At 33.1% G+C, this 14504-nt stretch overlaps 1 protein-coding gene and 2 long non-coding RNA genes across 4 annotated transcripts; all 3 read left to right on the forward strand.

Annotated features, from left to right (window-relative positions):
- The first annotated feature begins 21 nt into the window (after positions 1-21).
- LOC111700355 (uncharacterized) lies at positions 22-1522 on the forward strand. Its single transcript, XR_002764971.1, has 2 exons — positions 22-110; positions 330-1522. It is a non-coding gene; the product is annotated as an uncharacterized LOC111700355 (long non-coding RNA).
- A 3583-nt stretch (positions 1523-5105) lies between these two features.
- LOC111700359 (uncharacterized) lies at positions 5106-8815 on the forward strand. Of its 2 annotated transcripts, none has more exons than XR_002764979.1 (5): positions 5106-5183; positions 6634-6701; positions 7979-8049; positions 8453-8525; positions 8723-8815. It is a non-coding gene; the product is annotated as an uncharacterized LOC111700359 (long non-coding RNA). The 2 variants fall into 2 exon arrangements; XR_002764978.1 differs by having other exon boundaries at positions 5106-5173.
- A 2785-nt stretch (positions 8816-11600) lies between these two features.
- LOC111700357 (uncharacterized) lies at positions 11601-12243 on the forward strand. The gene is made up of 3 exons (XM_023471241.1): positions 11601-11747; positions 11823-11930; positions 12042-12243. The coding sequence occupies exons 1-3, from the start codon at positions 11728-11730 to the stop codon at positions 12226-12228; spliced, it is 315 nt and encodes a 104-aa protein (XP_023327009.1). The 5' UTR covers positions 11601-11727; the 3' UTR covers positions 12229-12243.
- The last annotated feature ends 2261 nt before the right edge of the window (positions 12244-14504 follow it).

Raw genomic sequence — 14504 nt, forward strand, 5'->3', positions numbered from 1 at the left:
ATGTAAGGAGGTTTTTCAAAAACTTCTGAATTTTTAGTTTTTCTTGTGTTCTAGGAATCTCTGCTTCATCCACAGTTGTTGCTGCCTTCGCCTGGAGTTATAGAACCTCGGTAATACAGGGATTTATATTTTCTACAATACTCATTCCTTAAATTTTGAGTAAAATATATATTTTAAGTAGTTCAGAAACTGTTGCATAGAATCTTTGGGGGTTTTTTATCTGCACTGCATTTGGGGAAATAAATGATTTTTAAATAAACGCCTGAAAAGGGAGAAATAATATTTTTATATTTGTGAATTTTTTTTTGTTTTATAAATTTTTATTTTAGATCTCCAATTCTCAAAATAGAATCGGACAAAGGGACAAACTTTTCACCTGTTCCCCCCCTTCTTGAAGTTCCTGGAACTCCTGGAACAGTTCACCTGGGTCCTGGAGTACTTCACAACATTCCTGGAGTTGAAATGCGCGAAAATCTCGCAATCTAATTTAGTTCCTATTTTGCCCGCTAGAGCTACAGGAGGCGCTGTAAGCTCATCTCTACAGAAAAATCCGTTCTTTTCTAGCCAAGATGTTCGTCTTTCCACGGAAGTTACCGCTGCGCAAGATGGCGATAATTTTTATGTTTCTTTCGCGGGAGGAAAAGGGAAAAAGTTTCTAGAGAAAAAGAGAAATAACAGTTATTAGAAATAAATTGGGAGTATAAGATGTTGGGTTTGCATATCAATTCGGGATTATCATCTAGCTCCAGTTCTGATCAAAAGGACTACAATGGGATTATGTTATAAGCACCTTGGAGATCGCACAATATAAATTTGTTTTAGAAAAGATCTAAAAACTTTTTTTTCCTTTTCCCTGACACGAAATTTAGTCTAAGAAATGTTATAGGGAAATTAGTTGAAATTTTTAACCTAAGAAATTTTACAGGGAATATGAAATTTGAAATTCTTCAAGAGTTTGTCACTTTTGAAAATCTCATCTTTTTATTGTTTTATATCAAGAATTTTTTATAAATAGTATTCTCTTAAATTAAGTCAATGAGGAAAGACCGAATTGCCAAATAATTTGTGTGATTTATGCCATGTATTAATGTGAACCCATTTTGCCATTTATTATATTTATTCTCTAAAAAAATGCATTATAATCTATTTTTGACAACCTAACAGTTGAGAAACTTTTTTTTACAGTTTATGAGTTTGTTTATCTTAAACACAAATACAAATATGTCAAAACTGTACAATTTTTTATATTCTTGTTTTCGTCTAAGTTGATTTGATTTGATATAATTATTAAGATCTGAAAGTTTCCATAATCTTATCGCTTGTACTATACTAAACGTAGAGGCAAAAGAACTTATCATTATTAATCTATATTATTAGATTACTTAAGATGGAGAATGAAATCCTTGTAATGTCAGAAAAACGAGCTTCCATCACTGTTAGGCTCCATACACAACACATCCCAGTGCAATATATTAATTAACAATGGATTAAAAACCAAATAAAGCTGTGTATAGTGAGCGGGGGAAGGCAGGCGGCCATGAGCCACCACTATTTCCCCTTCCGTACCACCACATTTAACTCTTCCAGGCAAAACTACTATTTTAAATGGTATACTTAGGGCCTTTAAAGTGTGATTTTAAAAAATCCAGCCGCGTCACTCAAAAAAGCACAACTCAAACCATTTTTTCAACTCTATTATGATTAATATTTTGTGTGTTGAATTCTAAAACTGTTTTACAATGAAATTGTTGACAAATTTGACTGAGTATTGCATCTTGAAATTTCACAAAGTTGGTTAATGAGTGATTTTAAGATGGATTTAGTATAATGAGTCAGTAATTGAATAATCATTAGACTTTGTGATATTTCAAGATGCAATACTCAGTCAAATTTGTTAAAAATTTCATTATAAAACAGTTTTAAGAATTCAACACACAAAATATTAATCTTAAGTAGAATTGAAAAAATGGTTTGAGTTGAGCTTTTTTGAGTGACGCGGCTGGATTTTTTTAAATCAGACTTTAAAGGCCCTAAATATACCATTTAAAAAAGTAGTTTTGCCCGAAAGAGTCAAATGCGGTGGTACGAAGGCGAAATAGTGGTGGCTCATGGCCGCCGGAAGAGAAAAAAGCTAATATGTGGCACGGAAGGGGAAATGGTGGTGGCTCATGGCCGCCTGCCTTCCCCCGCTCATAGTAGAGCTCAAATGAACTACTCAATTAATGTACACCTCGATAATTAGCAATGATAATTAAGTTGCTGATTAACTGCTTAATAAATTAGTTGTAATCCGTTTTTCTTTAATTATTGAGCTGTTTAATTAATGAGTTGCTTAAATAATGAGCTGTTGCTGCAATCCATGCCATTGATATCATAAGTAAGTGCAGTATTCCACGCTTTAAAGGGAGTGTTCGTTCTTTTCAGAAAGGGGAAAAGGACTAATTTCGAATCTATTTTTGTTCTCAATTCCATTTTATATAGAGTATCTAAGGAAAACTGTTTGTAGCGGCCCAGCTAGGCTATTGGAGGGTTTCTTAAATACTTGAAACAAATATCAGATTGCAATATACCATTCCACTTGATTTAGAGTCTGTCCAAATTATTTTGAATTTCGTCGGCACTCCCTTAAATGTATAGTGCTGAGTTTGATCTTTTATTCCAAGTTTGGAACTTCCAGTTAGTTTTAGTTTAATTGTCTATGTAAAAGTCGGCTAATTTGTGCCAAATTAGATATTCATTTCATTGTAGCTTTTAGATTTTCTCTGGGAAAGAATTCTTTTAATTTCGAAATTTCTAAATGTATAATCTTTCAATGGAATTATTGAGATTTTTTGCTTTAAAGAAAGTGGAGAAAAAGGAGAAACCAGATCGAGTTATATTCTCTATACTTTAATTGGGGGCATTTTTTTAATTAAGGGCAAATAGGGGCAAAGGTGTCAGTGGAGTTTGAAAATGTATTAATTGGGACCTCGGAAGAAGTTTACTTGAAGTACGAGAGTCTAAATTCATGATTTTATGACTGAACTCAGAGGAATGAACAGAAAATAGTTAATTGTAAACTGTAATTCAGTATCAAGTGAATATTTGCAAATTATCTTTTTTCCATCTCAAAATCTGAGTTTGTTTCCCTTATGTCCATTTGACAGCCGAAATTTTTATTTGAATAATCTTTTTTGTTTGTTTATTTTCTTGTGATTTTTCACAAAAAATTTAAAATTTTTTTATCGTTTTGATGGTAATTATATCATTAGAACTGACGAGGGTCAACCCAGACCGAAATATATTTTCAATAAATGTGGAACTAACATCTACATTTTTACTCTACAGAGGTTTGGTCCATCACCATCAACGAGTTTTAAATTTTTTGAAACAGTACGACTTTCAACTTTAAATGTTTCAATGTAAAGTTCACAGTAGTTCAATGGAATTTCAATGTATGTTAAAATTTTGTACAATTATAACGCTGTTGTGAAAACTTTTTGGGGTTGTAAAGTTCTCAATAATTACGCTGTACTGTACTTTACTCTGTACTGCACTGTGCTGTACCGTACTGTAGTTTTTACAATTAAGTATTATGTTTATGAAGAACCTGTTCTGTTTCCTCTGTCAATTCATCCGGTGTTGCTAAGAATCATAAACTTATTGTGAAAAGGAAACTAAATTTATTAAATATTTTTCGGATTTTTAATTCTTTAACCACCCAATGTAAACCAGCTCACTTAAAAAAACTAATTCTTTTCAAAAAAGATTTAAAGAAGAATAATAATTGTTAAATCATGTACCCCTCCTAGAGTTTCTGAGCTGGGAACTTTAGAATGGTGGATGTCAGGATTAATGCTTAATCCTCTGTTTTTGCTTATCTCAAGACTAACATAATCTCGAGATTAAATAGTTAGATCAACAAATTGGATTCTAAGAATGCCAGATTGGTTCGATTTCCTGACTGTAAGGGCCCTCACATAATTTATCATCCATTTATTTATTAATACATTAGTTAAAATTGGTTACAAAAGAATCTCAAACGTATTATTAAATATTTTTCTTCACCGATTAATTTTCAAAATGGCCGACAACAAATTCTTTTTTTTGTTAGAAATTTCGGATTTCTCTCATGGGAAAGAATTTATTTTCAAGGCTGTCATTGGTCAATACAATTTACGAACTATATTCCTGCACTCTCATTGGAGAAAAGAATGTTGTTGTCGGATAGGAACAAGATTCTCAATAATGAACAGATAGACAACGGAATAACCCTCAAATCAAAACCGATAATGCAGAAAACTCTTTATTTCCTAAAAAAAATGAAATGTATAATGATAAATAATTATTACAATGGTTAACGAATTTTATAATAAAAAGATTCTTACGATCTATTTAAGTATCTGTAGGTTAAAACCGTCGGGGAGTCCTAAGACGTCTTTTTATACATTAAAACTTCTGAACAGAATGACTATTAAATGTTAACGAAAGTCACTAATTCTTTATATGAAATATTCTTTGCTTAACTTNATTAGATTAGATTAGATCAAAACCAAACTTAACTACAAAACTTATCAAATTAAAAAACGTATCCAACTCAAAACTTATCAATAAAATTCATGAATCTAAAATTTCAAATCATGGAAATGTTCCAACATTTTTTTAAAAATCCGCGAATTTTCAAGAGAAAATTTGATGAACTCTCAGTTTCCCGGCCCCTTTCTCCGAGAAAGGCAACAATTATTTTTAGTATTTTGATTAGTCGCTCTTAAGATCTTGTTAATGGGAGTGTTCGCGAAAATAATTGGATTGTATTTTCCTAAACTGGAATAGATATAAACCTAAGGGATTGTTCACAATTCTAATTAAGTATTCTTTAAATAAAAGTTTTGCAGTCATAAACTTTTTTGTGAACACTTCGTTAATTATCTTTAGTTTACAATTTGTAATTGTATAACCTCTTGTTTAAACAATATATAATGATAGATTGTATCTAATATTTTATATTTTACCATGGTTTCAGATAATATTTGACAAGTTACAGTATATATAGATTGTTTAACCTCTTGTTCAAACAATATATAATGATAGATTGTAGTTAACATTTTACATTTTACCATGGTTTCAGATAATATTTGACATGTTACAGTTTATATAGACAATGCAGTAAATTGTTCCTAATTCACCAAAACAGGTAAAATCAGGTACAAAAGCATCGTAATTTTGCGTCGTAGTNAATAAACACCAAATAAAATTTTTAAAATCTCGACGTCCGGGAGCAGAAGAGATATTTAATAATCATTGGAATTTATTAGAATTCATCTAGAGATAGTCAATTTCGAACAGGGTTCTGCTAACAACCTGGGTTCGAATGGGATATTGCGGGGTTCATGGCCACATGCCCCCCCCCTTCCTCATTATGCTATTTCAAGTAAATTTAAGTTAATAATTGACTTGGAAAAGGCGTTTGACTCCTCGGTTTTTCACGGCTATGGTTTGACCTTTTCTTCGAATTATAATATTTACGCTATTTAATAAAACTGTCAATTTGATTTAAAGGGACCCTATTTTTATAGAGTGGCATGTCCGATTCACACTGATTCTCTTTAAACATTAGTCTGCAAAAAAAGTGTATCTTTTTATCTGAAAATTAATATTTCTCAATTTCAATTGCAAAGTTGACTTGCGGAATTATACAGCACAGACAGCTTTCTTGAAAAGGGCGTGTGCGCAACATTTTTTTTTTAAAATGAGTGTTCGCGAATAACTGGAGAGTTAAATTCACACTCTTCTTTTAATCTTCATGTGTCAAGAATGTAGAATGTGGATGTTTGACAGATTAAGAAGTTCAAATCGATTTGAATTATCTGCAGTACAAAACACTGTTAATGTCAATAATGAATATGTGTACTGTACAGTAAAGTACAGTATACTGCAGTGCTCAGGATCCATTTAATTTTGATGCGGATCCGGATCCGGATCCTGGATCCGCACACGAAAAAAATAATTTTCAATTTTTTGTTATATTTTTTTCGCTTATTTTTATTCTAAAACTTGATGAACAATTCAGAAATGAGGAAATTTTTAAAATCTTCTTTTTTTCAAAAGTTCAGAGTTGGGTTTTAGGAGTAAAAAAAGTTGCTTTTGCAGTTTTTGGTTGATATTTTACCCCTTGGATCCGGATCCGTGGATCCGCATATTTTTGCGGATCTGGATCTGCATCCAGGGAGCCAAAATCTTGCGGATCCGACAGATCCGGATACGGATCCTAAGCACTGCTATACTGTTAACTTAGACGATACAGTATACAAAGGTCAATAACGAATTTATTGCAGTACACTGTACAGTTTACAGTGTCCTCATGTAAATATTGAATGTTTTCCCAGAGTTCTTAACTCTCATGTAGAACATCTTTGAACTAAAACACTTGAACTCGATTTCCAATTTGACACTTTTAAATTTGATTTTAGATTTAGAATTGTAATCTTCTGTTTTTTTACGAAGGTTGGGGGGAATTGAATACTATTGTGACCTTACTAGTATAGTATAGTCAGTATTTAATTCTTCTTTTTTATACTCCTTTTTTTTGCAAATCTGACATAGAAGGCACTGAACATTCCGCATTTCTCAACAGCTGTATTTATTGTTCTCTAGGTTTTGACTTCAAAATACAGCTCGGAGACAGATAGAGAATCTTACTTTGGTTTTCTGGTTCCTACCAGGTTCTATTGATTTATATATTTATGTGATTATCTGTATTTTCCAGAAGCAATTCTAAGTTGAAGCATTTTTAGAATTATATGGATAAATTGTATTCATACATATTTATTTTAAGAACACAATATTGCAATTTTTCCATCTCTCTTTCATTTTCCATCTTGATCAAAATAATTTTCTGTCCATGTTTCTCTACTTTTCTTTTCCGTGATGAATTGTTTATCTATCTAGATGAGGGGAGGAAGGCCAGCCAAAACAATTTATCGTCCGAGCCACATTCTCCTCATTTTCTCGTCCGAGCCACCTCGAAATCCTCGTCCTTCGCTTATTATGTGTTTTTAAGTTTCTAAATATTGAAGCTAAAGCTATCTTTTAAAAATCAGGCCACGTTAAGGCAAAAAATATGGATAGACTAAAGTGTTGCAATGATTACATCATGTTGAAATCTTCAAAGCCGTCAGAATAATGTCAAACTTTATTTAGGTGAAACTTAAATCTCCTATGCCTCCGTAATGGCTATAACCTTCCTGATACAAAATAGATAGCAAAATATTTGGCATACCTCTGCCTATAATTTTTCCCATGGAACCACCCGAAAAAAATCCGTGGCTTTCGCTAAAATTAACAAAAAAGATAAAAGTTCTATAAACTTGAAATTATTTGCGGCATTATACACCTAGATTATCTGAAAATGCGCGTATGAAAGGTGAATATTTTTCAGAACATTGCACTCAAAAACTTAAAATCTATTGAAAGTATTTCTTTCAATTTACAAAAATTTATATTTCGTTAATGCTCTAACGTGACCGGATCCTTCAAAAATTGTTTTATCTTGGAAAATTGAACACTTTAAAAAGATAATGTTCGAAGGACAAGGATTTCGAGGTGGCTCGGACGAGAAAATGAGGAGAATGTGGCTCGGACTAGAAATTGGTGTGGCTGGCCTTCCTCCCCTCTCTAGATAAAATTTAGATAGATAGATGAATTGTGCTAAACAGTACAGTACTGTACTGTACTTTACTGTACTGTACTGTACTGCACTGTACTGTACTGTACTGTACTGTACTGTACTGTAAACTGTTATTGTGTAGTAAGGGGGGAACTTCGGTCATTGTCCTAGTCCTCGATATGTTGATTGAAACTAGACTTGTGTCATTAATTAACTATTTCATTAATTTTCGTCATTTGGCTGTATTTTTTTAAGGGGGCTCGGCCTTGATTCAAACAGAATAATGTTTGACCTTTTATTTAATCTTTATTCAAGTTGAGCTGAAATGTTTAGATACGGGGTCTGGTTAGAGTTACTGCTGATCCAGGTTCTTGTCCCTAACACATCTTTCATAGGACACTTGGGTACGGTTTTATCATCAATATCATCATTTCATTATTGTAATAATATCATCCATCGCTTTATCAACATTATTATCATTTTCGTTATTGTCATCTTTATTAGTATAGTTATTAACATTATAATCATTTTCATCATAACATCACCGTTATTATTAAAATCATTATCATCATCATCATCAATATCATCATTATCATCATTATCATCATTGTCATCATTATCATCATTATATTATTGTAATAAGTCATGGCCTTCATTAACATTATCCTTATTTTCAAAAGTGTCTTTATTATCTTTATCATTTTCATCATCATTATCATTTTCTTTATTATCATCTTTATTAGGTTAATCATTAATGTTACAGTTAACATGTTTATGATATTAATGATGTAAATAATATTAATTAAGGTGGTATATTAGCTGGTCTTGTATTGGTGAAAGGACCTATTGGAGGAATTTCAAGTGTATTTAGATCATACAGGTAAAAGATTAACAATAAAGAATATAAAATAAGATTTGTACAACCTATCCAATATGTCACTACCTCTGATCAAATTGTGTTTGAACCTGAAATTACGACTGTCCTACTGTTCTACAGTGTTCTAGGTTCCACTGTACACAAAAAAGTAGTGCATTTTCTGAATGAAAGACGACATCTGTTTGATTCTCTCTGTTTAGTATGGTTCCCTATGGTGGTCTCCTTCTCTGCCTCCTGGTCCTGGTTACTCGGTATACGGATTACTTTTTTGGCCACCCTCTGACAGGATGTTTACCTACTAGGTAGGTTATTTGTATATTTGTTAAAAATAATCAGAAGTTTATTTTCACACAATTTACAATATTATTACGTGCATAGATTAATTAACAATATCAGATAGTACACTAGATGTCGTCTTTTTAAGATTTAGGGTTTTTTTGTTTACAAACACCCTGAGGCAGAAGCCCAAAGGAGTTCCACGCAGGCAGCGCATTCTCTCTCTCTGTCTTGTAATTCAACGCTGCTTGCCTCAGGGTTATTGTGAACGAAACCCCATAAATCTTGAAAAGACGACATCTAGTGTCCTATCTGTTAGTGTTAATTAATCTATGATTTATGATTACATAAATTATTTCTAAAATGTTAAACACTAGTGGGTTCAGTAAACAATAGCTGTAGAGTGTAGGGCCAATTTAATTCCTATGGGGGGAGGGAGGAGTGTGGTAGCTGAACTGAGAGTATAGTATTGTGGAGAAATTTTTAGAATTCATGTGAGACATATAAAACGTTTTAATGATGTACAATACTACATACATTGCCGGTCACTCCTTTTAAGAGAGAAAAAAAACTTGTCCCAAGTAGAGCCAGTCAAATATTTGATTAAATTATTATCCTTGACCATGGTTACTTTTTATACTTAACGAAGAGAAAAATGTAAAGGAAAAGAGTATTAAGAGTATAATCATTAATTAATTGGCACTGATTATGTTACTTGCTTAATAAAAAGTTGGTTAAAATATTCCGTAGAGTAGTTAATAATTGTGTTTATTGTTAACTGTTAATCTTTTATCTTTCATATCCTGGTCATCAGGGATCCGATTTAATGAACTTTAGCTAGGGCTAAAGACAGTTCAACCATGTTTGTTGAATCGATGATTCAGTGTTTGTCCATGTTCTATAATAGACGTAAACTCCATATCAGCTAGCTTAAATTCATTAAATTCGGTTTCAGATTAGATTCTTGATCAATTAAAACCCTTTATAATATATGTTCAGGGATCTGTTCTACCAATCTTGGACTCAACCCAGCCTCCAAGGAGCTAAATATATCATTCTCTCCCCTCTTTACCATCTAGGTATTTTCTTTATTAGGAATCATTAAATGTTTGTAATGTTGAATTGTTAGGTAGATTAACTGCCAAGTTGGTGGTGTTTGAGTATTTGAGTTGTGTTGACAAGTGGACTGGAGACGTAATTATATTATATTCACAATGGTACACATGAAAACTTCACCTGAGCCTACTGTAACTTGAAGTAGATCTCGTCTTTTTACATTTTTTAAATTTTCTTCCATATTTTTGTTGCATGTAGATTAGAAAATATTAATAACAGACAACCCCTCATTCAATGAAATTGAAAATCAATATTAATATGTTTTCATTTTAAAATCAGTTTGCAAACATATTTAACAATTACAAGCGTTTTAAAGAATAAATAAGAATATGTCTGTTGATCAGTCAAAGGTTTAACTTGGGCACTGTTGTAAACTGGACGCGCCACTTTACAAACTATAATGGGCCACTTGAAATAATGCCTACAGTCTCTTTTAGTAGCGAAAACTCAATTTCATTTTAGGAACCCTCCATCTTATGATTAACCTGGCTTCTCTTCTGATCAAAGGAAGACGACTTGAGGCAAAGTTTGGAGCTTTTGGATTCATGAGAATTGCGGCACTCTCGCTCGTCAGTACAGCGTTTATGTACTGGGTTATGAACGGGTAAAACATAACAAATAAACATTACAAAAAAATAGGGTTTAGTTTGTTCCAGAGTACTGAATGATTCTAATGATGATTTTTATTCTCTTTTCTCTCTCTTATTCCAACTTAACAATAATCCGCTAATTCCTTCCAAAATGTCGTTCTCTCCCCTTACTAACATTTCTATCCACTAAACAACATATTCTCTATAGTTTTTTATACACGTATTTTATTATATCTTTATCTCTGTTATGAACTTCTATATCTTGCTGATTCTCTTTCCAATACAGTGGTCCCCATAAAACATCTATTCATTACTCAATCTTCACAATTACTCCAACTCCCAATTTACCAACCCTTTTTATCATTCTCACATTCGTTGAATCCCAATCCCAACTTCCTCTTTAGTTGGTATCCATCCCAATTCCCAACCTATTTTATCTATTCCCAATTGGTCCCCGTCCGACCCACTCCAACTTCCTAGTCCTCATCCTAATCCCAATCCCAACATTGGTTAACATTCATTTGGGATTCTTACGGTTTGGGATTTTACTCATAAAATCAAAAAGAAATGTTTTATATTATTGCCGACTTTTTACATCTACATGACAAATGACAATGAGCAAACAAAATATTATGATTNCTTGCTGAAGAAGTTTAAACCCTCTTACATGAACTGAACACAAAAGACAATGAATGAAAAATTGAATTTTAATGTGTTTTTTTTCAAAAATGGGATTTTTTTCGAAAATTGTGCTGATTGTACAGATTTTTTAAAAAAATGTACGGATCTTTAAAAAAATGTACGGATTGGTTTAAAAAAATGTACGGATTGTACGGATTTAAAAAAAAAAATTGTACAGATTGTACGGATTGTTTTTCGAAAATTGTACGGATTGTACGGATTTCATCTGAAAATGTACGGATTTTTGTAAGGATGGGTTCAAAAAAGTTTTGGCCACCCTGTAAGTAAGAATATGTTGAACAGGCGATGGTTTAACTTGGGTACTGTTGTAAATCGGAGGCGCCACTTTACAAACTAGAAAGGGCCACTTGAAATAATGCCTACAGTCTCTTTTAGTCGAAAAACTCAATTTCATTTTAGGAATCCTCCATCTTGTGATTAACCTGGCTTCTCTCCTGATCAAAGGAAGACGACTTGAGGCAAAGTTTGGAACTTTTGGATTCTTGAGAATTGCGGCATTCTCGCTCTTCGGTACAACGTTTATGTACTGGGTTGTGAATAGGTAAAACATAGCAAATAAACATTACAACAAAATAGATTTTAGTTATTTATAATTTATTTATCATTATTATTCTAGGTTGGTTTATGAATTTACTGGATCCTGGGACCATCTTTCAGATTGTGTTGTCGGACTTTCAGGGCCCTTATTCGCATTCAAGATACTAGTTCTTCTACATTCATCCAGGTATTATGGGGCTCTTGTTCACATTCAAGATCATAGTTCTTATGCATTCATCCAGGTATTATGGGGCTCTTGTTCACATTCAAGATCATAGTTCTTATTCATTCTGTCTAGGTTGGACAGTACTGTAGTTTATGAACTAGTAGAACTACTAGTTCTCCTGGAAAAGAATACAATGCTCTACCATATCTCTGGTATTTTGGTGGGCGGCCTAATCTACCTCTGGTGGACTAATGAGAACATTTCTTGGAGGACAGGTCTCTTTAATTATTTAGTTAACAGAACTGTAAGCGTAATTTAAAGTAACCCTCCATGCAAAAATGGCAATGCCAAATTTGGGTCATTCCATGCAAACACACTGTCTGCCTGAGTCTTTTTAGGCAGTGTAGGTATAAGTAATGATTTTAACCCTACCTAAGACAAGTAAACCAGCCCCCCCCCTCTCTCTGTATCTGAGGTGTAGAATTATACCTACACTAAAATATTTTAAAATCAGTAATACACACATGCAATTTTACTGTACAATATTTAACAAAAATACTGAATTGATGGTCTGCTTTTATAATTTTGATCACTTACTTACCTAAAAGTATCAAATATTAAATATTAATCAATGTTCAGCAGAAATACCAACTATTAGATATATTCAGAAATCCAAATTAGCATTACATTATCAGGTCTCCTGATCAATAAAGACAAAGCAATTTAATAAAACTTTTCTAACCACTTCCTTTTGGCAGTAAAAAAATTCAACACAATCAGAATTGATTCACATCCTCAAACGGAGGCTGAAAATGAAGAAATACAATTACAATACAATTAGGAGAATTTTTGCGAGTCACTCTTATTGTATCTTATGTTTTAAGTCTTATGACCAGTTAATAATATTTAAAAACAAATAAGTTAAAGCTATTTGAAATATAGAGGCCGTCCTTGAGATATCAGGAACTTTCTGTAGCCCTAACTCCGGCCTCGGAGGTCTCAGAACGCTTATCTTTGGGTTCGGGGATTTCAGCAAAATCCGTGACATGCCGTCCATCAGGTGGCTGACTTGACAAGGAATGACCCTTTCACAACTTGAAACCTTTTTCTGATATAGAAGATATCGTCGTTTTTCTAGGTTTATAAGTGTTTAATTCTAATAATTCCTAAAATTTTTCCTGCAGTGGAAATGCGCAAGTCACTTTTACAGAGAAACCACAATTAAAAATAATCAGTTTTCAAAATTATATAATAAAAATATTAATTAAAACTTCTTTTTGCACTCTGGTTTGGTTGTGCCTGGAGCATATTTAACGGAAAAGTATCCAACCCCTCTAGCTGAGTCCCTGAAGAACGTCTCCTGTATAACAAAGAACTGGGAGCAGTTGTGGAAACTAGAAAATGAAATGTTGAATAGGTTTGTTTGTGTTCATCCTGTGCTGACTGAAGTAATTAATTTTCTAACTCGGGAAGCTGTTAGTAATTCCTCATTCAACTATCTTCTCATAGATCCTAGAAAAAGTCAAAACCTTTCCTCCAAGGTTATCAGCTGGGGTGACTAAGATCTCCGGAAAACCTTCATTGATTCAATATTCTATATTGTACATTGGTAAAGAATCCCGTTCCAGACCTTTCCAGCACCTGTGTGATACGTTCAAACAAAACGGTCCCAGAAGAAAAGTTCCAAGGTTGAACGTATCCTAGAAATTTGGGATGCAGGTTTCGGAGTAGTTTCTCTCCAGGTCTTCAATAACTGTATTGCTGTAGAGGGGGTTACTAGAGAAGCTGCTATGAAAGATGCTATAGGATTAGATAACCTGAGTGATGTTTAGACCTGGATATTATTATGGTCCTGCGGTAACCTGGGAGAAGAATAATCAATTGCAACTAGGAACCTTCCTGCTATACAAAGCGTTCAAGATATTTCTACATGAGTAGAACAACAGATTCGTTTAGTAGATCTGAAAACAAAATAAGTTGTACAAAATTCATTATACTAAGCTTTGCTTAGTATAATGCAACGGTGAGCAAAAGTTAGATAACCTGAGTGTTTAATTGAATGGACACCGGCTAACCAGGCACAGAGATATATTCTTTTTGAATTACATCATACTAATGTAGTTTAAGAGACATCTTGAACCAATAGGTGGGCTGAAGTAAGCAGTCAAAGGTAGATGGGGTCACTCCGGCTCTTGCTTCCTCTACTAGTGAATACCAGTATTACTCATTGCACATGTCATGCCAAGTTATTAATCCAGAAATTGCCTAATAAGGCTAGATGGATTGGTGGGACAGGTAGATACCTGGGAAGCATTCATGTTTTCAGGCAGTCATAATGAATAAATAAATACTTGATCAGACAAAGCTTTTAACAGAACCGTTGACCAATTTGAACAGGGCATTTCCATCGTTGTATAGAGGGTCGTACTTGAAATAACAGTCTGTTTAAACCAGAACAATAGATATTCTGAATCCTAATTTTGGATTGTACAATTTCAGAAAATTATGGAAGCTGGAAAAGTTTATATTTATGCTGGATCAAAATAGCTGAAATTTATTTCAGGAACCAATTGGTGCCCGGCAGGGGGGGGGGGG

Source organism: Eurytemora carolleeae, unplaced genomic scaffold (assembly GCF_000591075.1).
Source record: "Eurytemora carolleeae unplaced genomic scaffold, Eaff_2.0 scaffold311, whole genome shotgun sequence".
In the NCBI taxonomy this organism is placed as follows: domain Eukaryota; kingdom Metazoa; phylum Arthropoda; class Copepoda; order Calanoida; family Temoridae; genus Eurytemora; species Eurytemora carolleeae.